At 38.2% G+C, this 27,776-nt stretch overlaps 5 protein-coding genes across 11 annotated transcripts; 3 read left to right on the top strand and 2 right to left on the bottom strand.

Moving 5' to 3' along the window:
• Nucleotides 1–776: 776 nt before the first annotated feature.
• Nucleotides 777–7,438, bottom strand: LOC116204426 (aspartic proteinase CDR1-like; the record flags this gene model as incomplete). The annotated part of the gene is made up of 4 exons (XM_031536494.1): nucleotides 777–2,294; nucleotides 2,718–2,800; nucleotides 4,985–5,004; nucleotides 7,414–7,438. Coding segments are annotated over 4 exons (1,482 nt in total), but the record flags the coding sequence as incomplete, so codon positions are not given.
• Nucleotides 7,439–9,281: 1,843 nt separating this feature from the next.
• On the top strand, nucleotides 9,282–12,676 carry LOC116203228 (late embryogenesis abundant protein At5g17165-like). The gene is made up of 2 exons (XM_031534903.1): nucleotides 9,282–9,650; nucleotides 11,939–12,676. Exons 1-2 carry the CDS (start codon nucleotides 9,520–9,522, stop codon nucleotides 12,252–12,254), a joined length of 447 nt encoding a protein of 148 aa, XP_031390763.1. The 5' UTR covers nucleotides 9,282–9,519; the 3' UTR covers nucleotides 12,255–12,676.
• Nucleotides 12,677–12,830: 154 nt separating this feature from the next.
• LOC116203223 (pentatricopeptide repeat-containing protein At3g18110, chloroplastic) lies at nucleotides 12,831–18,903 on the top strand. The gene is made up of 5 exons (XM_031534893.1): nucleotides 12,831–17,080; nucleotides 17,453–17,653; nucleotides 17,848–17,938; nucleotides 18,173–18,735; nucleotides 18,820–18,903. The coding sequence occupies exons 1-4, from the start codon at nucleotides 13,494–13,496 to the stop codon at nucleotides 18,725–18,727; spliced, it is 4,434 nt and encodes a 1,477-aa protein (XP_031390753.1). The 5' UTR covers nucleotides 12,831–13,493; the 3' UTR covers nucleotides 18,728–18,735; nucleotides 18,820–18,903.
• Nucleotides 18,904–21,551: 2,648 nt separating this feature from the next.
• On the top strand, nucleotides 21,552–24,684 carry LOC116203224 (VAN3-binding protein-like). Of its 5 annotated transcripts, none has more exons than XM_031534896.1 (9): nucleotides 21,552–21,694; nucleotides 22,245–22,341; nucleotides 22,434–22,586; nucleotides 22,763–23,002; nucleotides 23,274–23,342; nucleotides 23,419–23,812; nucleotides 23,886–23,996; nucleotides 24,109–24,147; nucleotides 24,364–24,684. In XM_031534896.1, the coding sequence occupies exons 2-9, from the start codon at nucleotides 22,270–22,272 to the stop codon at nucleotides 24,552–24,554; spliced, it is 1,269 nt and encodes a 422-aa protein (XP_031390756.1). In that variant the 5' UTR covers nucleotides 21,552–21,694; nucleotides 22,245–22,269; the 3' UTR covers nucleotides 24,555–24,684. The 5 variants fall into 5 exon arrangements, with proteins under 5 accessions (XP_031390756.1, XP_031390754.1, XP_031390755.1 ...); XM_031534894.1 differs by having other exon boundaries at nucleotides 24,109–24,210; XM_031534895.1 differs by having other exon boundaries at nucleotides 22,231–22,341; nucleotides 24,109–24,210.
• LOC116203225 (superoxide dismutase [Fe], chloroplastic) lies at nucleotides 24,571–27,737 on the bottom strand. 3 transcript variants are annotated; one of them, XM_031534899.1, is made up of 8 exons: nucleotides 27,380–27,726; nucleotides 26,826–26,903; nucleotides 25,924–26,112; nucleotides 25,583–25,754; nucleotides 25,324–25,442; nucleotides 25,115–25,141; nucleotides 25,000–25,023; nucleotides 24,571–24,922 (listed from the first exon to the last, which is right to left on the bottom strand). In XM_031534899.1, the coding sequence occupies exons 1-8, from the start codon at nucleotides 27,497–27,499 to the stop codon at nucleotides 24,713–24,715; spliced, it is 939 nt and encodes a 312-aa protein (XP_031390759.1). In that variant the 5' UTR covers nucleotides 27,500–27,726; the 3' UTR covers nucleotides 24,571–24,712. The 3 variants fall into 3 exon arrangements, with proteins under 3 accessions (XP_031390759.1, XP_031390760.1, XP_031390761.1); XM_031534900.1 differs by lacking the exon at nucleotides 25,000–25,023 and having other exon boundaries at nucleotides 27,380–27,737; XM_031534901.1 differs by lacking the exon at nucleotides 26,826–26,903 and having other exon boundaries at nucleotides 27,380–27,732.
• Between the last annotated feature and the right edge of the window lie 39 nt (nucleotides 27,738–27,776).

Raw genomic sequence — 27,776 nt, 5'->3', positions numbered from 1 at the left:
GACATAAAATTGACGCAGTGCTATGCTACGAAAAAATTTCAAAATATCGTGCAATTTGGTGAAATTAATAAGATATGTGCTATGTGGTGAAAATTTTTAAAATATTGTGTTGTACGGTGAAATTAACCCTATAAAAACCTATCGAATACAAACGATTAAATAAATATATACAATGCATGCATATAGCAAAATATTTAATTAATCGTTCAACCTTAGCTAAATTTTATCAATTAATATTGTATAAAAATTAAAATTAGTCAATGAAAATATTTTATTGGTTAAGAAACAAATATGTGCTAAAAGTTAATGATATATAAACATGCTAAAATGAACATATAAAATTTGAAGGATATAAACTACAAAAAAATTTAACTGATTATGTAAAGAACTTAGTATAAAGATTATGAACCTGTAAAAGAAAAAATTTAAAATTTATGATTTATACATATATGATGCATATTAATTGAATAAGGAAAAATAAAAGTTATTGTCTAATTACTGACCTTAATATATGTGACAAATCTAATTAATAATTAACTCAAACATATGATGCATATTTATTGAAACAAGTACTCAAGTAGTTTCAAATTATTATTATAATAATTAATTTACTCTAATTTATAAAAAAAAATGATTGAAGATTATTATTATTTAAATAAATATTAATAATTGAAATTATTATTATTTTTATAAGAAAATTAGTGTTTCAAAATGTAAATAATTACAATAGAAATAATATAGAGATTTATGAAAACGAAATGGTACGACTCATGGGATAAAAAGACTAGTTGGATAAATTAAGGCAACATAAAAGTTAAGAGGAGGGGGGGGGGATCTGATTTTTTGTTAATTTTCATTAATGTTCTTATGCATGATGATATAAATCGATCATCGTAATAATCTACCGAAAAGAAAGAAGTCCCACATCCCCAGAAAATGTCTATTGCTTGGTACAATCAGTCTGTTTGAAAGAGATCACATTCTTATCTGTATCGAATCCAATCAAGTAATCCGTCCGAACAAAGTTACCGTATATACTGCCACTGCTATTGGTTGGCACCATAGCGAAGCAAAAAATCCCAGGCTTCGCCTCGATGAATATGCTCTTTTGTGTCAATTTTAAGTCTGCATTCCGGTCGAAATGTGCTGTCAGTATAGGCCCTTGAGCTTGAATATCATTCCCATAGCAGAGCTGTGGCCTGAGCTGCGGGTCATCGATTGGGGTCAACTTTACTTGGCTCCTCACTTCCGACTCCAGTCGGTTGTAGAAATCAGTGGGGACAATCGTAGGAGGCGTCCCTGAGTCCAAGAACATGTTCCCTTTGGAGACTGTCCCAGAAGAGTTGAACGGAAGGTACTTGTCACCGATGCTGATGCCATATAATGTCGCGAAGTAGTAGGTCGGATCCTGCAAATGTACCATAGGAGTTGAGACCACTCCGGGGCCCTTAACCTCACTCCCAACCCCAAAGCTCATCTTGCTCGAGATGCTAGGGTCGGTGTGGAACGGGACTAAACACTGGGAGAACCTCCTGGCGCCGAAGGCGGACCCCATCTGCGAGATGAAAGAGATGGGCCCCTTCCCAAGCCCGATTAAGCCCATCTCATTCTCGTTGAAGCCTCCTGTATTATTGTGCCCGCATCCAAACACAATATTCGGTATGGAAACGGGCTGACCTGTGTTAGAAGTCAGGGTGATCTTTTCTGTAGCGAGAAAGCCCTGCGTTAAGGAAGCGCTCGCATAACCGTAGGTGTAGTTGCACAAGTTCGGAATGGCTGGTGGGGCCGAGCAAAAGACTGTGTCCAGTAGATGGCATTGTTGGGACTGGCACTGGATGTCTTTGTACGTCGCGGATGCTCTAGGGTCATATTTGGGATTCTTCTGCTGGTAACAACTGTCGCAGGGAAGGCACTGTGTCCAGAACAGGTCACTCCCCGTGTCCGCTAGGGCATATATATCGACCGGAGGGGAACCTAGACCAAGCTTCATCACGTACTGTCCATTGTCAGGAAATATATGAGACTGAGGAATCCTTACGTTGAATGATGGGGCCTTGATGATGAAGTGATCGCCATTCAGTCCTAGGTGAGCATGCCGCCTTGAGCGCTCAGGAGTCAGAGTATTCTTCGGGTCATAGAACGGAGAATTAGGGGAGTCTCGGCGGATTAGATCGATGGTGAATCCCGTATTCCTTGCAATTGCATGATAGAAGAAGAAGCATAACTTGGCAACGATATTCAGCAGGCAGAAGAGGGTGCGTGCCATAGAATCAATGGTTGCTATTAGGAGGGCGCTGATACAAACATATGTACATGAAGAGAGGGTTATATATGGTTTACCCAAAAGAGAGGGTTATATATGAATATATGTACACATGTGTATATATATATATGGGGGAATTGTCAATGGGAGTGCTTTTGTTTGGTTACCAAATATGCACATGAAAAATATAAATTCATCAATGAGCTCTCTCTCATCATCTCTATATATATATAATACAATAAAAATCAATATAAAAATTAACTCATCCAGAAATTCATCTAAGAACCTGTAATTCATCTACTGAATTTTCAAAGGGATTAATTCCTAAGATCATATGCGAAGCAACACACTTTAAAAACATAAACGAATGAATATTCATGAATTACCTATGATCTACTTGTCAAAAAAAAAAAAGGTACCCATGATCTTGTATTGCTCCCAGTTACTGTCTCACCAACTCGTCTGCTGCTTCGCTAGCTCTCCCTCGAAAGCATAAATTTGAGAGCTTTGGAATGAAAATTCCTTGGTCATATTTGGCTAATTATTAATAGAGCCAATTTATGTACATAATAAATGGGAATTAATGAAAAAAGAAATAAAATTAATGGGCATTTAAGACTAACGGGTTCCTATATAATTATTAATTGGTTATTAATTAAATTGCTAGAATCTTTACTCAAATTTAGATTGTAGTCCTTATAGTAATAGAGATATGAGAGATATCATAAAAAAAAACTAGAATAGTAATATTTCCCCAATTTTAGAAATTTTCAATTTTTCTAATCTCATTGTTGTAGGTAAAGAGACGCAAAGGGAATCACAGAAAATGAGAAGCATACAATAGTCTATGCACCATAAATAAAAATTTTCAATATGCTTTATAAGGTAAATACTTTGTATGTGATAATTTTGAGGTTTTATAAGGTATTTTCCTTTCAATATATTCAACATGATTTTTGTGACAAATGGTTCATTTAATATTCTCATTGTTTTCAATTTTAGATTTTAGTTCTTGTAGTAAGAGAGAAACGGTAGGAATTAAAAACAAGGGCTAGAATAGTTTTATATTGTATTTTTATCCTTCTCTGCTTAACTATTAGTTGTGTTTTATATTTAGTGGTAACAAAAGTAAAGTCATCTTTTAATTATGTTGTATTTATCAAAAAAATCTTTTAATTATGTTGAAAGGTTGAAGGTAGCTAGCCAATTGGTACCATCTGTTAATTTTCACCACTAGAATTGTAGTGTATATTTATAGAAGAGATACACGTATTTATCTTATAAAATATATTATTAGTAATAAAAAGTAGACTTTTTATATATGAAGAATTAGCATGCAACGCACCGGCAAAAATGTTAGCATAGAAGGAAATCAGGGGAGATTTAATAAAATAATACATTTATGATGATATGAAAATAGCCAAGTAATTAATTAGTGCATATCCTGGCCAATAATCCATATCCATATATATAAGTAAAATTGACTCCTACACCATTAAATGCTTCCTCATTAATAAAATAAAATTACTAAAGTAAATTATTTAAAAGATTGATAGAGATGATTTGAAATAATTCATATATTTCATATCAATTTTTATTACTAGTTCGATGCTCACTCTACACGCGGTTTTTGTACAATCTTTGCTATAAAAATAGTCTTTTATAAGATACTAATTTATTGAATAATGCAATATACAAGAACAAAAACATCGTGTGCCCTGAAATGAATATATAAATTGGATTTTTTTTTTTGCATGGAACAGAAATGGAATGGTTGCCCTCACGGAAAGAAAAGAGAGAGAGGGGAGAGAGACGAGAGAAATGAGGGAAAAAGAGAAAAAAAAAAGTATGACAGTTAATTGTTATGGGATAGTTAATTTATTATATCACCCTTTAATCCAAATTTCAGGAAGGACATTTATTGAAAGTAAAAGTTAGACGAAGACTTAACTTCTCCCTTTTATAGTAGTATAGATAATATTATAGATAATATATGAGCTTATTTTAATATAAAAATAAAAAATAAATATTTATAATAAGGATGTCATAAAATTTTATTTTAAAAAAAGTATTCAGATTTGTATAAACATGTAATATACAACGATTAAATAAATACACAATTCATAGTAATTGAGTATGTTAAATAAGTATTGAACCTTTCAAAATTAGTCTAACTTTATTATATATATATGTGCGTATATTAAAACGAACATATATATATATATATATATACAATGCAAGTGATATAAACTACAAGAAATTAATTGATTATATATGGAATTTATGAAAAAATTATGATCCTAAAGAAAAAATTATGACAAAAGCATTATGAACTTAAGCTCATAAATAAAATAAAAATAAAACTTAAAAGTATGGATATCCTAAACAATGTTTTAAAAAGGACAAAACGAATTTTTATCCTAATTACAAACTTAATTTATTCGATAGATCTATATTAACAATTAACTTAAAATATGACACATATCAATTATAATAGTTATTTTCAAACTTTTTATTATTATAATAATTAACTTACTCTAATTTATAACAAAAAGCTATCGAAGATTATTATCTGAAAATTAAAATCAATAATTAAATTTTTTATTATTTTTAATAAGAGAATTTTTTTCAAAATGTAAATAATTACAATAATAATTGATAAAGATATATATATATATATATATATGAAAATGAATCCGTGTAACGCATGGGACAAAAAACTAGTAGTAGTAGTAGTAGTAGTAATAATAATAATAATAATTATTATTATTATAGTGCACATCTGTCCATTTACAAGCATATATGTCTATTTACAGGCGAAACAATTTTTTTTTCGTTTCCTGTTTTGATACAGCTATCTAAAATTGACCAAAAGTAAATATTAAAAATTCATATAGCTCTTGCTGGTCAATATAATTAATATAGTCGACTATATATATAATATACACGAGCATTTTTTTGCTTATGAAACTGCTCTAAGAATTAGGATTTCCTTCTCCAACTCTTCCCAGAATGGGCGTTATGGCAAAGAAACAAGAAAAGAACACCAGTTACTATTTGAATGACTAAACAAATACCAGCTAACGAACCGAACACCCAAATGGGCTACTCGGTTATAAAGAAGTTTGAGGATTTTAGGGTAAGAATGAATGAGACATTTACAGAAGTGGTAGGATGATGTTTGCTGCAGTGTGCTTTTCTTCATTTTCTTGCTAAAGCGAATACATATATATGTTTATACGTATAATTAATCTGCACGAACTTGCCGTAATGCACAAGATTTTTAGAGTTGCAAAGATTTAGACACTCAAGTTAAATTTGAATAATGTGTTAATATTAAGTCGAGATTGACAAATCAATTGATTAAAATTTGATGAATCACAACAGTAAAAGAATCATATCATACTATTTCTTAAATTTAATCAAATTAGAACTTGAACTTTTTAGCTTAAAAAATTAATTAGAAATTTAGAATTAGAATTTCTAAGATGTATATGAACAAATGTAAGAAAATAAACATGTGAGAATATGAAAAGAATAATGATAAAATTGAGTAATTTAGTCTGATATAATTTGGTAAATAACTATGGATGAGATTAATCAGTGAAAACTACAATAATATAACACGAGGGATTGTGAGCATTTATATTACATATTATATTTATAATTAAGTTACTGATATTCTACTTACAATTAAATAATATTTTCATATAAAAATGCATGCCCATAGTAGCTAAATTGTCAATTCCTCTTTTGCGATATTGTATTTTTTTTAGTTATCTTGGATATGTCGGATAATTTATCCATAGCTTTTTTTTTAGGGATACATAAATATATATAATTTATTATGACAAAAACTAAACATAATTATAAAAAAATCTTACCAAAATACATGAATTAATATATAGATTAGGAGAAATGGAAAAAAAGGAAAAAGAAAAATAACGTAAAGATATTGAAACGCTTTTATGTATAATTTTGTTTATGGTTTCATCTTTGAACTAACGTATTTTCAAGTCCTACCCCATAAATAACTTCAGCATTTTTCTTTATGATTGTTATTTGCCATGACCAGAGAACATTCTATTCCGTGCACTGCATAATGTTCCTTCATCTATCTAATCAAAATATAACCACAAAAAAAAGTATTCTATCCTTTTTACTGTGGAAGAAACATCTAAGTGTGTCTCTTTAAAAAAGGAAAGGCAAGAAAAGAAAAAAGAAACATTTAGGTGACAGTTCGGTAGAGGTGTGCACTGATACCGAGTATACCCGGAACCGGTTGGAACCTATCCTAACGGATAGGGTCCGGGTAGCTCGTATTGAAAATAGGGTAGGTTCCGGGTATTAAAATTAGGAACCTGTGAAAATCGGTTCCTGCCTACAGGGTACCTGGAACCGGTTATTTATTTAAAAAAAAAAGAAAGAGTAAAATTATTATCTCCTCTACTGAATCAAAACAGAGGCACTTTGTTGTGTGACATCGTATTATGGATGTTCAATTTTGTCGATGAATTAATGAGACATATTATTATTTCATTGTTGTGGATTAATTTAAATTTTGTTGATATTCTATTTATCGTGATTACTGATTATGTATGTGATATTTTTGATTTTATTTAGCAAGAAATTTTTTTTACAGATTCTAACAAGGTACCCGGAACCTGTGGTATAATACAAGTTCCGGGTAGGTTCTAATTCCATGATTCAATAGGGTAGGGTCCGGTTCCAAAATCTTGGAACATGTCTCTTATAGGGTAGGGTCCGAGTATTATGAAAATACAGGGTATTCGGAACCGATAACCCCTACAGTTCGGTAATAGATTCACTCCATTCTAAATATTAATGTATATATTTAAATGGGGTTGTAATGATGGTTAGAAAAAAATATGTGTGAAAATTTATTATTAAATATGATAAAAATATTTAAAGAAGTAATGATTATTTCTTTGAATTGATGGAAGAATGACGTAGAGTTGGTAAATTTATTATTAAAAATTTGATTGTAATAACGGTTAGGAAAATATATATATATAAATTTCTTATTAAATAGAAAAAAAGGACAAAATAGTATAGTAGAATTGGAATGGAGTTAAATTACCAAACATATCAGTATGGACTAATCCAACATCCCCATGTTATAATATTATGGAATAAACTGGAGGAGGAGACATTAATTGTTCATTTCATCTATAGCCACGATTGCGAGAAGATCTTATCTGTAATGAGTATATCACATGATATTATGTCACAAGACATATACAAATTTATTTTTGTGAATAATGGATTTTGTTTTTTGTTATGATAATACTAAAAATAAAAAATGAAAAATCCTTATTAGCTTGTGATATTGTCACGTAATATACGCATTAAATATAAGACTTTTTACATGCATGCACACACTTAATTGCTACGATTGACCCTCAAAAGAAGCCTCCACTGGCCGGTGACGCCATGGACCATATAATATATGCGCGTGCAATTGGCAATGGCACAGTCAAACAGATCATAAACTTATCTGGTCAATCAACGGACTCGCTATTCTTCATTGATGCACCAAGACCTGCATTGCTAGTATAGTGCAGCTGCAGTCCATTTTGGTGGTTTGGACGATATATATATTTTTCCGACAGAAAACAGGGCAAAGACTATTACATCAACAAATTAAACAGTATAGGATCGGGGAGTGGCAACTCCGTTTTGGATGATATTTTACACCTTCTGGAAGTTTCACATCACTTGAACCATGCGTATATGTCTATGTGTGTATGCATATGTGTATATCTATATATATAGAGGTATACATCATGTTACTGCTGTAGCTCATGATGTTTGTAAATTTGTTGCCCGTACTGAACTATATGTGTGGTGGATGGCGGCATGGCAGAGGATCCTGACGTAACTGTGGTGTCCATGTTTTCATGGTGTTTTAATTAAAAAGTTATATATATTCCCATCAAAGAAAAGAAAAGGAAGAATTTCCACCGTTAACGCCGTGGGCGAGACGACGTTAATTTTATTAGTTTGAACGCGCCTTGCTGAAGAAGAATATTCCATCGTAAATCCGCATCCCCATTGGCCAACTTGTTGACCAATATTATTATTAATTATAAACAAAAGAGAAAGAAGAATAAGAAATTATATAAAAGAGAAAGAAGAATAAGAAATTATATAAAAGAGAAAGGTGGGGGAGTGGGAAAAAAGGACTTAAATTAAACGCCAACGTGTTGTGTGTGTGCGTGCGTGTGTGGACGGTGTAGGGAGGGAGGGAGGGAGGAGGAGCTTCCGTTAACCGAGGGCAACAAGCATGTGACGGTACCGTTTTAGTACCAGTGCTGGGTATGGGGGTTGAGAGGTTGGTGATGGGTAGGTGGACATGGAGCAAATATTCACTAAGTATTACGTATTCAGCTACTAAATTGTGTACTACTCAATCAGAATGCCTGAAAGTAATAAATTAATTTCACAATATACTCATAAATTTCAACTTATATATATTCTAATTAGTTATTACTATTTTGAATCGATCAATATTTTTTGGTGGACCAAACCTCTCCCATCCAAAGCATGCAGAGGAAAATGCAAAGAAGGTGAGCGTGGCCCCTTCCATCCCCTTTGGTACCAACCAACCAAACACTTAGGTGACATTTGATGCATTACCATTTTAATATTAGATTTTCAAGATTTGTACTTCCAAAATTACCGGTAATGCTCACAACCATATTAGTATGAACTGGTAATGTTTACGTTACTAGTAATCTAATTCTAAATAGACATCCAGGAGGTGTGAAAGAATATTAGTAGAATGGAAAAGTGGATTATCTTGAATATATCCAGATTATCAATAATTTACTGCAGCCCCAAATAAGGTAATTTGTGAGGGGAATTTAAAATGAGATTTCAATAATCTATGTAAATTATCTCATGCCAAATGCCCAATTATTATACTTACTCTGTGTGTGTGTGTGTGTGTATCTGATATATATCTCTGGAGTGGAATGGACCCGCATCCCTTTATTTAGAGAGGGTTGGTGCTCTGCTTAAAATAACGGGGGCGATAAGACTGAGAGAAAACCCTCTTTATACCTTCTCACTTCCTCTCTCTCTCTCTCTCTCTCTCTCTCTGTGATCAATTAGTCCAACTTAACAGACAGCCTCTGCAAGCAACTCTTCATCATCGTCATCTTGTTGTTGTTGTTGTTGTTGTTGTTGTTGTTCACAGACAGCTTCAGTTCAGAGAGCAACCTTTGTATTGTATGGCCGGCTATTGGAGGAGGGGAGGAGGGATCGCGAGGAGCATCATCAATAACAATAAGCGACTAATCGTCACTCAGATCTGGAGCAACGCCAACAACTCCCCCGGCCCGGCTCTCTCTGCAGCTTTCAGGTGAGGTGACTCACTGTGCTGTGACTCCCTACCTAATTAAGCTGCTCTAAAGCTTACTATGCAGATCTTCAATTCCTACTACTTACCTAGCTACAGCCCTACATCTATCTTATCTTATCTTCCCTGATCTATATTATTTTGGGGGTATTTTCCTTGTAATTTTGGTAGAAATTAATTACTGTGGTAGCTAGCTCCCGCATGCGTGCGAATAGCTGACGCCTCAATTATTCCATTAGATAGCATATTACTTTTGTGAATAAAAGTCGAATCGAAATGAGAGACGAGAATATATATAATATGGGTGCTAAACTGACCTCGAGTGAGGGAGATCATGTACCTCTCTCTCTCTCTCTCTCTCTCTTTTTATGTATAGCTAGCAAAGGAAAATGGAAAAATTAGGAAAAGGAAACTCCCCTCATCATACTCCTTTGTTTGATTGATTAAATTCAATACAGCTGTTTTCAGAAATATCATCTATCTCCAATCTGTCGGCTGAGGTACCGTTACAACAATAATTAATATAATTCCTCGTTATTCAGTTCAGTTAACTGAGCATGCATATACGGTCTCTCAATACGTACAGTTAGCTTCTTCTTCTTTTTTTCCCCTTTATGCTGAATACGTACAGTTAGCTGAGCATGCATATATGTGAACATTTTCTTGTCTTCACTCCTGAACCTGATGCTGAATGGTGGTTGGTTTTAATTAACTTTTACCAAAGGATCATAGGATGTAGTTTGACTTTGCTTTTACCATAACTGAACGCCCCACTACTACATAGCTTGTGAGCTTGACTTTAGAAATTCAACACAAATCCATTTCTAACATTAATTCTTTTTATTTTTTTCCCTTTTTCTGGGTGAAATCCATTTCCAACATTTTGGGTGGATTAATTAGGTGCCAAGCCAGTATATAGCTTCATATATATATATACAGAGATCGGCAATTTAATTAGTAGATTTATCAAATCGAGATAAGTTGGTTTTTTTTTTAAAAAAAAAAATCTTAATCTAATCTAACAAACATATAACAAAGGAAACCTAAAACTGTGCATTTTTCAATTAGCTTATTTTATTTGTAAAAACTAAAAAGAAAGAAAGAAAGAAAGTAGTAGTACAAGAAAGAAAATTACATGATGGCCCTCTATCATATATATGTAACTTGACTTGATGATTAACTTTGATGTTTCCGCTAATTAAGTTGTATTGTACTTGTGGACATTCCTGTAGTTATCCACAAAGTATTAGTCCAAGAAATAATTAATTTATTAGCATGTGATATGCATTGCATGCACGCACAACTTAGGTAGCTAGTTTTAGATATTTGCTTTAGAAATGGTCTTGAGCTTATAGGTCATGGCTCGGCTGAGTATGGCATGCCCCACTCAGTCTTCTTATTCTGATCGATCTGATGAATTGGTGCTCTACTTTTTTTAATGAAGGTTTATTTATGTATATGATGTAGTATTATTCTTTTATGTACACGTAGGATATTAAGCCCTATATTTATTTATGTTTAATATTTGTTTAAATTAAATGGAATCAAATTAGCTGGGAAGGAGCGTAAGAAAATGCGCCCGCAATACTTTAATCAATGGAAGTATGTTGTTGGGTTAGCAGTATCGTCAATCGTCAATACCTAATCTCTAATTGATCCATACCCTGTGACAGCAACCCTTGTGGCCTTCTTATGCGGTCCTCGATCGGAACAATATCCATATCTTTATACCTGTGGGTTCCTACCTACTTAGAATCGATATTTGGTGTATGTATTGCATTGTATTGTATATATTTATACAATTATACTTTGCCTGATATGCAAAAGAAAGCCTGCTGAGTATGTATAGTATGGGAAAAGGGAAAGCCTATTGTATGTATAGTATAGTATAGTATAGTATGAGACTGCTAAGTTTTTACCTATTTATCAATTCCCTAGCTAGAACTTAAAAGAGGATAAGGACATGGAATTGCCAGCCAGCCAAGTGTCCACTGTATAATATCCTCTTAATAAAATTATTTAAGTTATTTCTTCTTCTTCTTCTTCTTCTTATCAAAAAATTGTATATGGCAAGCCGCATGAGTTAATCAGATCTTGTATGCATTTTTGGAAAGAATTGCTTCTTTGAGTGTAATAATTAATGTATGAACTATAGTAGAGCTAAGCATTTGAATCTTACGTACATGATTTTTATGATTATCTTTACCCGAAAAGGAAAAGGGAATATATGATGCCAGATATTATATATGTGTGAATATGATATGATTGATATGTATCTGATGATGACCCAGGGCCAGGAGGGCCGCTCACGTGTCGGTGTATGATAAGAACCCCGATGAGCATGTCCGACCAACGGTGGTCCCGGATGAAATGATTGAGCCCCAATCCGACAAGTATTGGGCCCCGCACCCACAAACTGGGGTGTTTGGGCCAGCAGCTGGGCCTGATACAAGCGCGGGCCTGTACAAGCACCCTCCCAAGACCACCGCGAATACATGTGCGGGTGAGGGCGAAGACGACTCGGTGCTAGAGCAGAAGGCCTGGTTCCGTCCCACTAGCATAGAGGACCTGGAGAAGCCCGCCACCACCACCATCACTGAAAGTTGAACTTCTTCCTGAACTTGTAGTGGAAGACACAGCAGCTTAGCTAGCTACGCAGTCTGCATGCACATGCACCGACTCATATATATATATATATATATATGAATGTGTATGTATATGTATGTAGGTAGGCGTGTGAACTTCTGCTGCTGCTGCTGCTAGTACTAAAAGTGGAGGCTTCAACCAATTCGATAGATGAAATAATCCTGAAGAATAAGAACCCCGGCTTGGCATTAATTTGTGTAACTATGTATATGCACGAGTAAGTAGTGTGACCAGCGAGCGGAATGGAGCTCGTATCTATATCTTCTGTTGTTTGTTAATTAGTATATCAAGCGTCTATCTCCCTGCCTACCCAGTGACGTACTCATGGAGGATGATGCCATCGTATATTGAATACTATTAATATATAGATAGATAGATGGATAGATAGATTGTGTGGAAATTAAACCTTGAACGTGGATGTGGACTAGGCTATGCCCTGCTGGGAATTCCTATAGTGCTGGGAGGAAGAGTGGGGTACTAATTAAGCCCTGCATGCAACTGTACCTGTGAATGGCTTATTAGACTACTTAGTAACTTTGAATCTGACTGACATTAGGGAGGGGGACCTTACGTGCGTCCTTTTTCTTTTTTCTTTTTAAAAATTGATATTGATATTCATTCATCAGAGTATGGGACAGCATATACATTGACAGTAACTGGCCTAACCTGAATGAAAGACCGATCCAATTACCATTTTTCTTTTCTTTTTTAACCACCGTTTGAATCAAAGTGAGCGAATGCGAATGAGCCCTTTCCTTTTTGGACTTTCGCGAAGGCCTGCCTTGTGATGTGATGGACGGGACGGGACGGGACGGTCAGATATTTCTCTCTGTTTTTGGGCTAGAAATCCCCTAGTCAGTCAAGCAGGCAGGCAGGCAGGTGACCATGGCTTTCTTCTCCTTCTTTCTTCCATAAGGCATGGCATTAGCAATGGGCATGATGACACAGAAGGATAAGTAGTCTCAGACTTGCATAAACACTAAACAGAACTTGAATCCCATCATCAATCAAAATCAAAGGGGGTGAAGTAGCGGAAATGGATAAGCAGAGCTGCCCTCCTCTCAGACTCAGACTCAGTCTCAGTCTCACTCTCAGCTAGTCTTCACTCTTCTGAATCAAAACAGATTTCGTACCCATTCCATGCTCTAATACAAGTAGAAGTACAATACGACACAAGCAGAGCCTGGCCGAGCGGAGCCAATGGGCGCGACAAGCACTGGACTCTTCATTCTTGCAGCCTCCCCGTCGATGCGCTCAGACTCACCCTCCTCCTCCTCCTCCTCCTCCTTCAAGTTCAAGACCCCTTCAGTCGTCTCCTCCTCGGCTCCTCCTCCTCCTCCTGTCGCCACCTCCGCTCCCGACCAACCCACCGTCAACCCCAAGAAATTCACCTATAGCAGAGCCTCGCCTTCCGTCCGCTGGCCCCACCTCCACCTCTCCCACCACACCTACCCACCTCATCCCCAGTCCCTGCCTCCTCCTCTTCCTCCCCGCGTTCCCCAAGAAGAAGAATCCGACGTCCCCCCGGACGATGTCGATGAGCCTTCACTCTTGGACGTGACCGACGAGTCCCGGGAAGTGCTGGGCCGCCCCAGCCGGACCAGGGTCAAGAAGATGAACAAACTGGCCCTGAAGAGGGCCAAAGATTGGCGCGAGCGGGTCCTCTCCTTGACCGACAGCATACTCAAATTGAAGCCCGACGAGTTTGTGGCCGACGTGCTAGACGACAGGTCCGTTCAGATGACCCCGACCGACTTCTGTTTCGTGGTGAAGTGGGTGGGCCAGTCGAGCTGGCACCGGGCTCTCGAGGTCTACGAGTGGCTGAATCTTAAGCACTGGTACTCCCCCAATGCCCGCATGCTCGCCACTATCCTCTCCGTTCTCGGGAAGGCCAATCAACAGGCCCTGGCCATCGAGATATTCACCCGAGCGGAGCCCTCTGTTGGAAATACTGTCCAGGTTTACAATGCCATGATGGGCGTCTATGCCCGGAATGGCGGGTTTAGCCAAGTCCGGAACCTGCTTGACGTAATGCGGGAGAGGGGGTGCGAGCCCGACCTTGTGAGCTTCAATACTCTGATCAATGCCCGTGTCAAGTCCAACTCCCTGGAGCCGAATCTGGCTATCCAACTCTTGAATGATGTTAGGGCTGCCGGGCTCAGACCTGACATAATTACTTACAATACACTGATCAGCGCGTGTTCTAGAGAGTCTAATCTGGACGAGGCAGTCAAGATTTATGATGATATGGAAACAAACAGGTGCCAGCCTGATTTATGGACTTACAATGCCATGATTTCTGTTTACGGTCGATGCGGACTCTCTAGTAAGGCTGAAGAGCTCTTTAATGACTTGGAATCCCGAGGGTTTTTCCCCGATGCTGTGACCTATAATTCCCTGTTGTATGCTTTTGCAAGGGAAGGGAGAGTAGAGAAGGTTAGGGAGATCTGTGACGAAATGGTAAGGAAAGGGTTTGGCAAGGATGAAATGACTTACAATACTATTATCCACATGTATGGAAAGCAAGGCAAGAACGACTTGGCATTGCAAGCTTACGATGACATGAAATCCAGTGGCCGGAACCCTGATGCTGTGACTTACACAGTGCTGATCGATTTGCTCGGGAAAGCAAATAAAATTAAGGAAGCGGAGAAGTTGATGTCGGAGATGTTAGATTCTGGAGTTAAGCCAACTTTGAGGACTTACAGCGCTCTTATTTGTGCGTATGCTAAGGCTGGGAAGCGAGTGGAGGCTGAGGAGACTTATGACTGCATGCGAAGGTGTGGGATTAATCCCGATACCCTTGCCTATTCTGTTATGTTGGACATATTGCTGAGATTCAATGAGACAAAGAAGGCAATGGCATTGTATCGAGAAATGGTTCGTGATGGTTTTATGCCGGATCGTACACTGTACGAGGTCATGCTCCGCACTCTTATGAGGGAAAACCACCTAGAAACCATTGAGAAGGTTGCCAGGGACATGGAAGGACCAGGCGGCATGAACCCTTCAGTCGTTTCATCAATCCTCGTGAGGGGGGAATGTTATGATCTTGCTGCAGTTATGCTAAGACGAGCCATTGTCAACGGGTATGAGCTGGATCGTGATGATTTACTATCTATATTGGGTTCATATAGTTCCTCGAAGAGGCATTTGGAAGCACTGGAGCTGCTTGAATTTCTAAGAGAACTTGCTGGGTCGAGTCAATTGTTAAGTGAAGCTTTGGTTGTCATGCTCTGCAAGGCTGATAAACTGGATAGTGCTTTGGAAGAGTATAACAAAGCAAAAGGCTTTGGTTCTTTTGGCGGAAGTTATCTCTTTTACGAGTCACTCATTCAATCCTGTGAGAAAAACAAACTCTTTGTGGAGGCTTCTCAGGTTATCAGTGATATGAGATTCTATGGTGTCGAACCCTCAAAGCATCTGTACCAAAAGATGGTGCACATATATTGTGAAATGGGCTTTCCCGAGACAGCTCACTACCTGGTGGACGAGGCAGAAGCCAAAGGTATCTCTTTTGATGACGGTTCCATCTATGCTACTGTAATTGAGGAATATGGGAGATTAAAGCTGTGGCAGAAAGCTGAAAGCTTGGTGGGTAGTCTTAGACAGAGGGTTTCGGTGGATCGCAAGGTGTGGAATGAACTGATACAAGCCTATGCTGAAAGCGGTTGCTATGAAAGAGCAAGGGCGGTTTTCAACACGATGATGAGAGATGGTCCTTCTCCTTCTGTGGAGTCTATCAATGGTCTCCTGCAAGCTCTCATCACCGACAGAAGATTAGATGAACTTTACGTCATTATTGAAGAGTTACAAGACATGGGTTTTAAAGTTAGTAAGAGTTCTATTGTGTTGGTGCTTGATGCATTTGCTCGAGCTGGGAACATAGTTGAAGTGAAGAAAATATATGCTGGGATGAAGGCAGCTGGCCATCTCCCGACCATGCATCTCTATAGGACTATGACTGAATTGCTCTGCAAGGGAAAAAGAGTGAGGGATGTTGAAGCCATGGTGTCCGAGATGGAGGATGCAGGATTTAAACCTGACTTATCAATATTAAATTCTATGCTCAAGATGTACACCAGAACTGAAGATTTCAAAAAGACAATTCAAGTGTACCAGCAGATTAAAGTAGCTGAACTTAAACCTGATGAAGATACTTATAATACTTTGATTATCATGTACTGCAGAGACCGCCGACCCGAGGAAGGTATAGCACTGATGCATGAAATGAAAAGCTTTGGCTTGGAACCTAAGTTGGATGCATATAAGAGTCTGATATCGGCCCTGGGCAAGCAGGAGTCCCTGGAAAAAGCAGAGGACCTTTTCAGGGAGTTGCAATTGAAAGGACACAAATTAGACAGATCTTTCTATCACATAATGATGAAACTATATAGAAATTCTGGAGACCATTCCAAAGCTGAGCAACTGTTTTGCATGATGAAAGAAGCAGGGGTGGAACCAACAACCGCCACAATGCATTTGCTCATGGTTTCCTATGGAAGTTCCGGCCATCCTCAAGAAGCTGAGAGAGTGTTTAATAATTTAAGTGAAACAGGTGTGGATCTCAGAACATTGCCTTATAGTTCAGTCATTGATGCTTATCTAAGGAATGCCGACTACAATGTCGCAATTGAAAAGCTGGGTAAGATGAAGGATGAAAGTCAGAAACCTGACCACAGAATATGGACATGTTTCATCAGAGCTGCCAGTTTGTCGCGGAACTTGAGCGAAGCAGTTAATCTCTTAAATGCACTTGGACATGCTGGTTTCGATCTTCCAATCAGGTTACTTCCAGTTCCTGAACTCTTGGGATGGGGAGGGACAGGAACGAGATTTGATTTTTTTTCTTTATCGCTATCACTCCAGCTGGTATAAGAAACGATTGGGGGGGTGCGAAAAAGAAAAATCCATTCTTATAAAACCTCTGCTCCTTGGCTTGGCCTATTTGGAGTTCTGAGGAGAGCTGCAACCATTCTGATATGTGCGATTAGTGTAAACTTTGATAGGCAAGAGAAGAGAACACTTTGAGGTGATTTGCAAATTCCTATTGAGGGAGAAGAGTGAGGGTTGAGAAGTGGTTTATGCCATGTAATATTCAAAATAGCTGTTTATGTTCCTATGCTTCAAACTCACATTTTTGTGCTACTTTTTGGTAGGTTATTGACAGAAAAATCCAGCTTGCTAGTTTCAGAAGTAGAGCACTTGCTAGATGAACTACAACCCATGGAAGACAATGCTGCTCTGAATTTTGTTAATGGTTTGGAGGATCTATTATGGGCATTTGAACTTCGTGCTACTGCTTCTTGGGTTTTTCAATTGGCAATCATGAAAAGGATATATCGAAACGATGTATTCAGGTCAGTGCTAGATGTCCCTTTCTTCATATTTGCAAGTGTTCTTTAGTCAGTACTAAACATTCGTATGAAAAGAAAGAACCATGACCCTTCCTAGATATAATGTATGATTGATGAGAATGAAGATAGTTATAGCATATATGAATATAATTTGCACCTCTGATTTTGAGATTTGCTTTATTGCCCCTTTGATGCAGAGTTGCCGAAAAGGACTGGGGGGCTGACTTTAGAAAATTATCTGCTGGAGCATCTCTTGTTGGGCTTACTTTATGGCTTGACGGAATGCAGGTATGCTCCCTCACTCTTGAAAACTCTCTCTACCAATTGATTAGTTGCTTCCTTGTCTCCAAAGTTTTAGCATACATAAATCTTCTCATGTCAGGAAGCCTCAATGTTTTCTTGCTTTGGTTGCCGATAAGTGCTATTTGGATTATGTTTCTTGTTATGGTCATCATAGGGTTGTCCCTCTTTGACTTCAATCTTGTTTCGTGCATCTCATGTATTATACATACATTGTGGCAGGATGCTTCCTTGCAAGGCTCTCCAGAATCTCCAAAATCGGTAGTTCTGATAACTGGGACTTCGGAGTACAACTCGGTTTCACTTAACAGCACGTTAAAGGCATTCCTGTGGGAGATGGGTTCTCCCTTTCTACCATGTAGGACAAGGAGTGGGCTGCTGGTAGCTAAGGCCCACTCCTTGAGGATGTGGTTGAAGGACTCCCCATTTTGCTTGGACCTTGAATTGAGAGATGCTGCATCCCTCCCGGAAGTGAACTCAATGCAGCTTATTGAAGGATGTTTTATGAGGCGTGGGCTTGTTCCTGCATATAAGGATATCGTTGACCGGCTCGGTATGATTTGGCCCAAGAAATTTTCTCGGTTGGCCCTATTATCAGATGATAAGAGGGACAAGGCTATTCAAGCTGATATTGAGGGGAGTAAAGAGCGACTTGAAAAGATGAAAAGAAAGACTGGAAATAGATGTACAAAGAAGGGCAGGAAGCTCCAAAAGGGGAACATTTTAGGAATGCCATGCTTCGGGTTGAAGACACTTGACCACAGAAGCAATCACTGATATGCATGGTTGGTTGATTATCAAGTTCTTCTATTCCTCGTGTTCTATAACTGGTGTCAATGGTGAATGAAATTTGCGTCTTCTTTATTTAGCTCTTCTAGAGAAGCTGAGGGCTTTCAGTGTGTAACAACTTAACAGTAAGCAGTTGCTCAGTGGAAAGGCTAAGATGACTTCTGGTAAGAATTGAATATGAATACCACCTTCATCAATTTTTGGTTTTGCTATATTCTTCATTGTCTGACTCTGGAATAGCCATATTGAGGCAGAAATAATATACGATTTGGCGCTGTTCGGGGACAATAGTTGTTGGAATTGGACGTGTGGCTTAGTGGTTCCTGTCTCATTGTATGAAGTGATCGCTCATAAAAGGTACCAGTTTCTTCTTTTGTGTGGGTTGGCCTCTTCCTACCTTATTCCTCTTCAGGCTAACTTCTGGCGAATGCTATGTACAAGCTGGTCATGCAGTAATGCCTACCTTAAGACATCGGTCTTAAAAGTAACTTAGGCAAAAGGTTACCGTTTGGTTAATAATTTTTTTTTAATTCTCCTCCACTTATCTTTAATTCAACAACACAATTATTACTTTCCCTTTTTTCTTTAATTTTTTTAACCATTCAATTCAATTTTTAATACTAAATTCTCTCAAATATTCATTACTTTTTTCATAATTCAACAAAACAATTATTACTTTCTTTTAACTATTCATTACTTTTTCACATTCTTTCTTATAATTCAACAGCCTCTAATCATTACAGGTCAATTAAAACCAAAACTCAACTATACTCAATTCTAAAATCAAACACATCCGTGATTCTGTCCCGCTACCTGTACAGAAGAAGACCTTATCCAAGTAAATTTTTAGGAGGATCATAGCTGATCCAGCAAGCCCAGTAGCTTATGTGTAGATATTACATACATAGATTATTGAAATGATCTAGAGTAGAGGCATCTAGACCGCAAAAGTTTAGGGAAGCCTTGAATTAGAGAATGCGATGCAGTATGCTAGGCGGGAGACTTTCTGTGACCACTGATTGGTCACAATGTTATGACCTTTTTATTGCACCAAGAATGACTCTCTGAGTCGTCAGGTGCATGAGGTGTAGGTAACATCTAGGTGGTGATTTTTTAATGTTTTTATCATGTGCACTGCTTAAGTCTCTTTTGTAGCATATCTTATTTTGACATTCAAATTCAAATTCAAAAAAGAACAAAAATGATTTAGGGTGACTTGTTTTGGAGTAAGATTTTACTCTATATGACAAATTAGATAATAGTAGATGTAGGAATTTATTATTAAAATATTAGTTATAATAATAGTTAGGAAAAAGTAGATGTGATAATTTATTATTAAATGGAAGAGAAATGAAAAAAAATATGTATATATATATGTAAAAATATATGAAGAATTTATTATTAAAAATTGATTGTAATAATAGTTTGAAAAAATATGTGCAAGAATTTATTATTAAATGAGAGAAAAAGAAAAAAAAAGGTAATGATTATGTTTTTGAATTAAGTGACGAATGGAGTGGAGTGGAGTGAAGAATGGTTTTGCTCCAAAACCAAACGCAACCATACACTTCACTCAGACTCGACAATATATACATTCGAGCTTTTACTTGTTGCCATGCTTTGTTTGACAAATATGGTTTTTACACTGTTGCCTGTGGGGCTGATAATGCAGACACTTGGGAGGAAGGATAGGGTGAGTGAACAAGAGAACATGGATCCCGAGGTCACAAGTGGGGTTTTAGGAGACAAGAAGATGTCAATCCCTGATGAGCAAATGGATGCTTTTGATATGGAAAAGAGGCCTCTAGCTTTTCAAACGAGTGGCACGAGGTATTTTAAAAACATGGGATGAAGAGGAACAGGAAAAGGGGGAAATAGAAAGGACTCCACATGTTTGGTTTGGTCTGGTTTTGGAGGTCATCTCATAGGATTTGAGCTTTTCTGGCTCTCTTCTATATCTTAAGTTATCATGGTCACTTAATTGTGTCTAATTGCCTAGAGAGAATGCCCATGACACAAGTATTACTGATCAAAGTCTCTTGATCTTGGTGGTTAGGTGACGTTAAAGATTGTGCTTCATAGTTAGTTGTTGATGGTGGACTTTGAGAGTCATTTCGAGCCTGTACATTAACTAAACCATACTAGAAGACCATAGGAAAGTCATGACAAACTTATATGTGTGTGTACGTATTATGTAGAGAGAGAGAGAGTATATCCATGAGATATTGTTTAGGTCAACTCCTCGAGTAATTAAACTATGCAAGAGCCAGCCCTTTATATTCTCCTTTGATTAATGGACTTACGAACGAACGAGAGAGTGGGAAACTTGGGAGGTTTAGTTAGTGGGGGAAGGAGTGTTGAAGACACGTGGGGAAACCCTATACTATGTGGATGGGAACTGGGATCCCAATGGAATTTCTTCTTAAATTTACTTTTCGAACTGATAAAAGAATAGAGAGAGAGAGAGAGGAAAACCAAATGGCAAATTGGCCACTTGGGGTGCAAAGGATTGGAGAGTCACTAACGAACTTAATATATGTGCCGCCAGGGTCTCAGTCCCTACTATTTATTACAGTGTACATATATATATATATATATATATATGCACGTACAAAAAGTGAAATGTCTTAGTGCCAAGGGAATGACAAGATGTGCATGTTGACTTCATGGAACCACGCCCAAGAATCATAATCGTTTTCTTCGAAGATTGTTTTCTTCTCATTAAACCATTCTTTACGTATTACTATCCTCTTAAAAAATATATCTATATACATCTTTTTTTCCATATTGGCAGGTGCTTCCCACATGGCCTTCTCCTTTTAGAAGGGCCAACTGCCAAACCCCCAGTTATACAAAAGAGAGCTGCAACTTAAACTCTATATTGCCGAAAACCATTCCACTTTAGGAATTGTCTCCTCGGCAAGTACTTGGGATGTCGTGAGCCTCTTTTCAACTGTAAGTATCGTTTTATTCCGTCTCAGTTAAATCATCCTCCTCCTCTAGGCTTATATATCTTTACCTTCTTGCTGCAGTGTTAATGTTATGCCCCCCCGTTGTCCTTTTCTTTCCGCGTATACATAGGCAATGCATGCAAACAGGGTTCATAATATCTTCACATGGAACACATAACTGAGTGGGGAAAAATACACTCCAGCTCCTAAGAAAAATACCTCTTTTCATGTGTACTTTTTCCTTCCACTGTCCTCTTTTCAGTTCTTGCAAATCCTAATCCCATTTTTCATAATAAAGGAACCAAACTTGGGACTAAAACACAATAACGACAGATCTGGTGAGTTTTAACTATTTAAGCAACCAAAAGGGAGAACTCTGTTTGCATGGTATATTTCCCCCCATATATTTATCCAGTAGGTGCATTAGCTACTGTTACCATACCACAGGGGTAAGCAGTTAATCTGTAATCCGATCAAAACTTTAGCCTCTGATTTGTTAATATAATATAAGCACAGAAAGATACTGACTATTAATAATAGAGCCTCTTTTGCAGTGCTAGCCAAAGATTTTACTTGGAGATGGAGGACCAGCAAGGCAGCATATTCGGGAGGGTTCGATTCAAAAGGCCAAACGAATTGCCAGCATATGCCGTGAGTGTCAGGCACTCTGGCAACCTCTTTATTCTTTGTCAAATAAGGGGGATATCGGCTCTAAATTCCTATTATTTCCATGATGATGCCAGCATGGGAAGTTGCAGAGTACCCTTTGGAGAGGACATGAATACGTAAGCACAGGGGACATGAATGTTCTGCATAGCCCCATTAGCGCCATGGAGTATTTGTCCCGATCGTGGAGCCCAGCCGCTTCCAATTTCCTACAGATATTCTCATCAAATGTGAGTCACTTCATTGAAAAACTGCTACTTCGTGAAGTAGATATACAGCTGTATTATGAAGCATCTGGCTCCAATATAACCTAACTCCCAGCCAGAAGCTAAATCACCAGCATGCATCACATCCACATCGGCTCAAATTAAACCAAGTTTTTTTTCCTTTTTTTTTTTTCTCTCAGAATCTTCTGCTTTCTCTGGATGATGGTTGCTTCTTAGGGGAAAATGAAGAGGTGCCGAGTGGCAATCAAAGAGATGAAGAACATGAAAAGAAATCAGAAATAGAGGAAATAAAATGCAGCAATTTTCTCTGCCGTCAGTTTGATTCAGGACAGCTTGAAGGAGAACCTGCAGCCAAAGAAATAAAACAGAGGAAATCTACAAAAGAGAAGGACTCTGTAACCAGAACGGATAGCTTACAGGTAACCTCTTGTATCTCCGTATTATCTCCAACATAAGTTTTGCTCTGTTAGTGCCCAAGAAATCATATGCTCTAAACCTTTTGAGCAAAAATGAGTTCGAGTACATTTGCTTGCAATTGCATTGTCTCATATTACTACTAGAGAGTTACTCGCAAGTATCATAAGATAATAAAAAGGTTTTCTCTTGCCTTAAGTGGAAGGGGCAAGCACCTGGACTTCAGGAATGAGTATTATTATTCTATCCTTCACTTCCGCTGGGTCATCTCTACAGGCACTATTCACAATTGACAGACCCTACAATACAGCTTATAAAAGGAGGGCATCAGTTCATGTTAGATGGGTATGAGATCAATTCTCATTGAACTTTTAGTGGATAAAATCTTGTCCTGTAATAGCAATCCCATTTCTATTTTCAGCTTAACTTGAAGCATATCAAGGGATGGTTAAGAGGAAAACCACTAACAAGCTTAATGAAAGGGCACAAAGAGAAGAGGAAAGAAGAACATCGACTCCACAGAGCGAAAATAGATGCAGCCCTCTCTGTTGCACGATTAGCTGCAGCAGTTGCAGGCATAACGGGAACCAATGTCAATGAACTAGACAACTTCCAAGCAAACAGGGAACTGGTCCACTGTGGCAACAGCATGGGGAATGTCGTTTCTTTTGCTGCAGCTTTGGTGGCTGCTGTTTGTGCAGAAGCGGCAGAGACAGTTGGTGCTTCTAGAGAACATGTTGCTTCGGCTGTTAATTATGGTTTTGCAACACAGACACCAGCAGACATGGTCACACTAACTGCTACTGCCGCAACATGTAACATATTTACTGGATTTTTTTTTTTATTTAGTAACTCAATGATGCCTACATGTCTGAATGGAATTGCTAGGTTTGAGAGGAGCAACGACCCTCAGATCAAGAAACGTTGCCAATGACTATTGTCAGGAGTCTAAAGAGTTGCTTGCATCTGCTACTGCATTGCCTGTAGTGACGGCTTCAGGTAAAATGAGTGCTGCAGCTCCTAAAATTTCATGATAATGTATTTATATTGTATATCGCAAAATATAAGTAATAACCTAGAAAAAGACGACAAGAACATACTATTTGTCCAGGGCACAAGAGGCATAGGTTGGTCTCCATTCACATCAAAGGTAAGCAACTATTGCTGAGCCTCAAGAAGAAGTACTTGGGGGCAGTTATCACATGTCGAGAGCGTAAGATCTCATGCTCAATAGAACTCTCCATTAATGCTGCAGAACAGAAACTAGCAATTCAACATTCTGCAGCGTTTGACTTCCTATTTCTTTCACGGTGACGAAAAGAACTGACATTTCTTTATGGCTCCTTGATCCTCTCATGAAATCCAGATAAAATTGTCAACATGATGGAGGAAGCTCGTGAATCTCATGCCTATTACTTGATCAGCTTACAAACTGATGGTGGGAATATCAAGCTTTTTTTCCAAAATGAGAAGCAAAGACAAATATGGATGTCCACCATTTCTAATTGCTTGGAGAAGCTCGACGCTGCGAGAGCGAACTATATATTACGCGGATAATTTCCATCCCAGGAAGTAGTCACCAAGTGAAGGCAGCTTACACTAGCGTAAATGTAATTATTTTGCACTAACTAAACTTTGTATTATGCTCAAGTATACAAAAGGATGATTACAGAATTTGTCGCATCAAGGTCAAAAAATGGTGGAGAAAAATTAAGTCAATCAGCCTCCGGCTCATCAGAATTACTATCCAGGTACATCTCGACTGCTTCAGCATCACCCGCATTCTTTTCCTCTTCTTCTTGTCTCCTCCGTTCTTCGCTTTCTCTTTCAGCCGCTTGAGCTTTTGCCATCTCTAGTCTGGAGCCAACAGCTTCCCATGACACAAGCTTCTCCATAAAGATCGAGATATAATCAGCTCGCCGAGCCTGTCCAGCAAAGTTTCATCACATATCAAGAAGGAACATTCTTCTGAACATACAAAACAGACCAACAGAAAACCCACCTCAAAATCAAGGATGTAAGCATGCTGTTCAGACAAGCAAAATTCAGAATCAGCGCACTGAAATATGAATCAATCAGTCAAAAATAATTGTATAAACCATTACAGGTTCAATTACCTCCCAGACATCGATAACCAGAAGTGGCTGCAATTAAATGAAAAACGTACCATAAGATCACTGCAGAGGAAAGAAAGAGGCAATGCACAGCACGTTGTTGTACATAGCAGTGCATCATCAACATTTATCCAAAATACAGGGTGTTGTTTCCCGGTTATTACCATACCGAAGTTGAATAATGAATACGCACTACCACAGGCGATACTCACATAATAGTCCCAAACAAGAGGGTTCACAGCATTGGGGCTCTTCACCACGACAAGCTTCTTGTCCTCATCTGCTGGACTGGGATTTACTGCATTCCCTACGTCAAGCCTATTTGCTTTGTCTAGATAAAGGCCAAAGACCAAGATGCAGGATGTCAATTGGCCAGCTGACTAAGCAATTCTGGGGGTAATAACCATGTACCGTGTAAGAAGGCAAATGATGTGTGCCATATTAAAGTGGGAAAATAGAAGTTGTGCTCACATGCAAGCCAAGCCCACCCGGAACCAAACTGTGTCGATGCAGCTGCTCGAAATTCTTCCATGAATGTGTCAATAGAACCGAAGTCTCTCTTGATCAGTTCTAGTAGATCGCCAGTTGGCTTTCCTCCACCATCTGGTTTCATGGATTCCCAAAAGAACTCATGGTTCCATATCTGTAAATGACTGAATAAGATACTGTCTCGAGTCCGTAATACCATTAAGATTCTGATAGAACGAGCTGCTTCTTAGATATGTGAATGAACGACCCTATTTCTTGCTGTGTATGAGGAAACAACAGAGGCAAACTCAATCTTCTAAAAGACCAAAGGTGCATCTATCTACCTGTGCAGCATTGTTAAATGGTGGAAGAATGTCGCCCCTGTTATAAGTAAGAAAGATAATGTCTTCCAACAACATCCCATCTAACTCGGTTCCAGTTATTTGCTTGTTCAGATTTTCCACATATCCGCGGTGGTGCTTTCCCCAGTGATACGAGAGCGTCTCCTGGCTCATATGTGGCTCCAATGCATTCTAGGAGTGAGAGAAGAAGAAGAAGCCGCTAAGTTAAGATGATTACCGGGTAAGTCAGTTACACTAGCAAAACATATGCAGAAATAGATCACACGTTATACGACAGAGCTATAAGCCTGGGCCTATGTATTTTCCTTTTCTTTTCCGATGTGAGATTTATCCTATTTTACTCCTCAACACCTGTCCTCATGTATTTTCCTTTTCTTTTTCGATATGGGATTTATTCCATTTTACTCCTCAACACCCGCCCTCACGTGTAATATGTGATCTATTTATGTCTACACGTTGTCACGTGCCCTTAAACACCCCTCAACAATTGACCTCGAGCCACACCCCTCAACAATTGACCTCGAGCCGGGCTCATCTTCCGTGCTCGGGCGAGGGGTACACTAACACGAGGCGCACTCTTGGCTGCACTCGGACATACTGGGTCTAGCGTGATGTGAGTCCATGCACATACACGCGTAAGCATGCGGAAGCGTAACTCGCTCTGATACCATATTAAATTTTCATGGATTTATACGGACCTGGCCTATATCCACTTAAAAGCTTTTTCGATGTGGGATTTATCCCATTTTACTCCTCAACGGATCTTAAGAGATAACAGATTGAACAAATGAAACTCTGTGCAAAGGGGTAAGAATGACGAGAAAGATGCTGAGAGGAAGCCCCAGAATGTATCAAGAAATGTTTGTTCATTCTGAATGGTATACCAAAGGATAAGGAGGAGGCTTGAGTTCCAGCTTCGCGGTAATTGCAGGAGTACTGGCAGCTCTTCTTGTGCTGCGTCTCTGTAGAGCAGTATAGCACATCATGGCTGGAATCTTAATTATTTTAATTACAGAAAAAAAAAAGTAGTCCTCTGTAAACCCCATGCATATAAATATACATATATAACATTAATAGGGTAAGCGGGAAACTGGACAATCTTGCTTTTAATACAAAGAGCAACATGAGATTGAGAGCCGCGGGTGCAGGCAGCAGACGCATTTTATCAAACACCTTGAACACTAAAAGGAGAGGAAAAAAAAAGAAGGGAATTTGATTTCAGTTTTATCCTAGCAGAAGCTCAACAGAACAAAACGCCTAGCAAAGAAGCTGCTGAGAGTGAAAATGATGATATAATCTTTGCTGTTGCTGGACGGAGAATAAAGTAATTTTTGGAACTGTAGTAGACGAAGGAGGTCGGAGAGTGGGAAGGGTCAGGGGAGGGAGACAAGAAGCGAGCGAGCAAGCAAGCTAAGCTTCATAAGAGAAGAGAAGAGACCTGATTCTTCGCGGCCTGGTGGCGGTGGAAGCTGCTGCGAGAAAAACCGAGAGACAGAGGCTGGCAGGGAAAGAGGGCGCAAGGCGTCGAAAAGTTTATGGCGGTACTACCTGCAGCCATTTCTCAGCTTCTCAACTGAACTGATTGATTAGTCGAAGAAGAAGAAGAAGAAGAAGAAGAAGAAGAAGAAGGGAAAAGAGGATAGAAGTTCAGTTGGACTGGACGGATGGACTGTCTGAAGGGGGTTCGGTCGGGTTTTTATATCTAATCTATCTATCTATCTACTTATCGTCTTTCATTCTTCAGTTCAATCATCTCTATTTCTTTCTACATCATATGAAAGCTTAGCTTGCTGTTTTTGGCGGCACTGCTTACTGCAGTCACTATTACTCACTCA

Source organism: Punica granatum, chromosome 4 (assembly GCF_007655135.1).
Source record: "Punica granatum isolate Tunisia-2019 chromosome 4, ASM765513v2, whole genome shotgun sequence".
Taxonomy (NCBI): domain Eukaryota; kingdom Viridiplantae; phylum Streptophyta; class Magnoliopsida; order Myrtales; family Lythraceae; genus Punica; species Punica granatum.
This window is presented reverse-complemented; position numbering and strand designations above follow the sequence as displayed.

What these genes read in the sequence shown, in the direction of transcription:
- LOC116203223 (XM_031534893.1), top strand. Translation starts at nt 13,494, where the DNA reads ATGGGCGCGACAAGCACTGGACTCTTCATTCTTGCAGCCTCCCCGTCG. An exon ending in TATCGAAACGATGTATTCAG is followed by an intron (nt 17,654 to 17,847) that starts GTCAGTGCTAGA and finishes CCTTTGATGCAG; the next exon opens with AGTTGCCGAAAAGGACTGGG. An exon ending in TATGGCTTGACGGAATGCAG is followed by an intron (nt 17,939 to 18,172) that starts GTATGCTCCCTC and finishes ACATTGTGGCAG; the next exon opens with GATGCTTCCTTGCAAGGCTC.
- LOC116203224 (XM_031534894.1), top strand. Translation starts at nt 22,270, where the DNA reads ATGGAGGACCAGCAAGGCAGCATATTCGGGAGGGTTCGATTCAAAAGG. An exon ending in ACGAATTGCCAGCATATGCC is followed by an intron (nt 22,342 to 22,433) that starts GTGAGTGTCAGG and finishes TGATGATGCCAG; the next exon opens with CATGGGAAGTTGCAGAGTAC. An exon ending in GCCTGTAGTGACGGCTTCAG is followed by an intron (nt 23,997 to 24,108) that starts GTAAAATGAGTG and finishes CTATTTGTCCAG; the next exon opens with GGCACAAGAGGCATAGGTTG.
- LOC116203225 (XM_031534899.1), bottom strand. Translation starts at nt 27,499, where the DNA reads ATGGCTGCAGGTAGTACCGCCATAAACTTTTCGACGCCTTGCGCCCTC. An exon ending in ACCAGGCCGCGAAGAATCAG is followed by an intron (nt 26,904 to 27,379) that starts GTCTCTTCTCTT and finishes ACTGCTCTACAG; the next exon opens with AGACGCAGCACAAGAAGAGC. An exon ending in CATTTAACAATGCTGCACAG is followed by an intron (nt 25,755 to 25,923) that starts GTAGATAGATGC and finishes AGTCATTTACAG; the next exon opens with ATATGGAACCATGAGTTCTT.
- LOC116203228 (XM_031534903.1), top strand. Translation starts at nt 9,520, where the DNA reads ATGGCCGGCTATTGGAGGAGGGGAGGAGGGATCGCGAGGAGCATCATC. An exon ending in GCTCTCTCTGCAGCTTTCAG is followed by an intron (nt 9,651 to 11,938) that starts GTGAGGTGACTC and finishes ATGATGACCCAG; the next exon opens with GGCCAGGAGGGCCGCTCACG.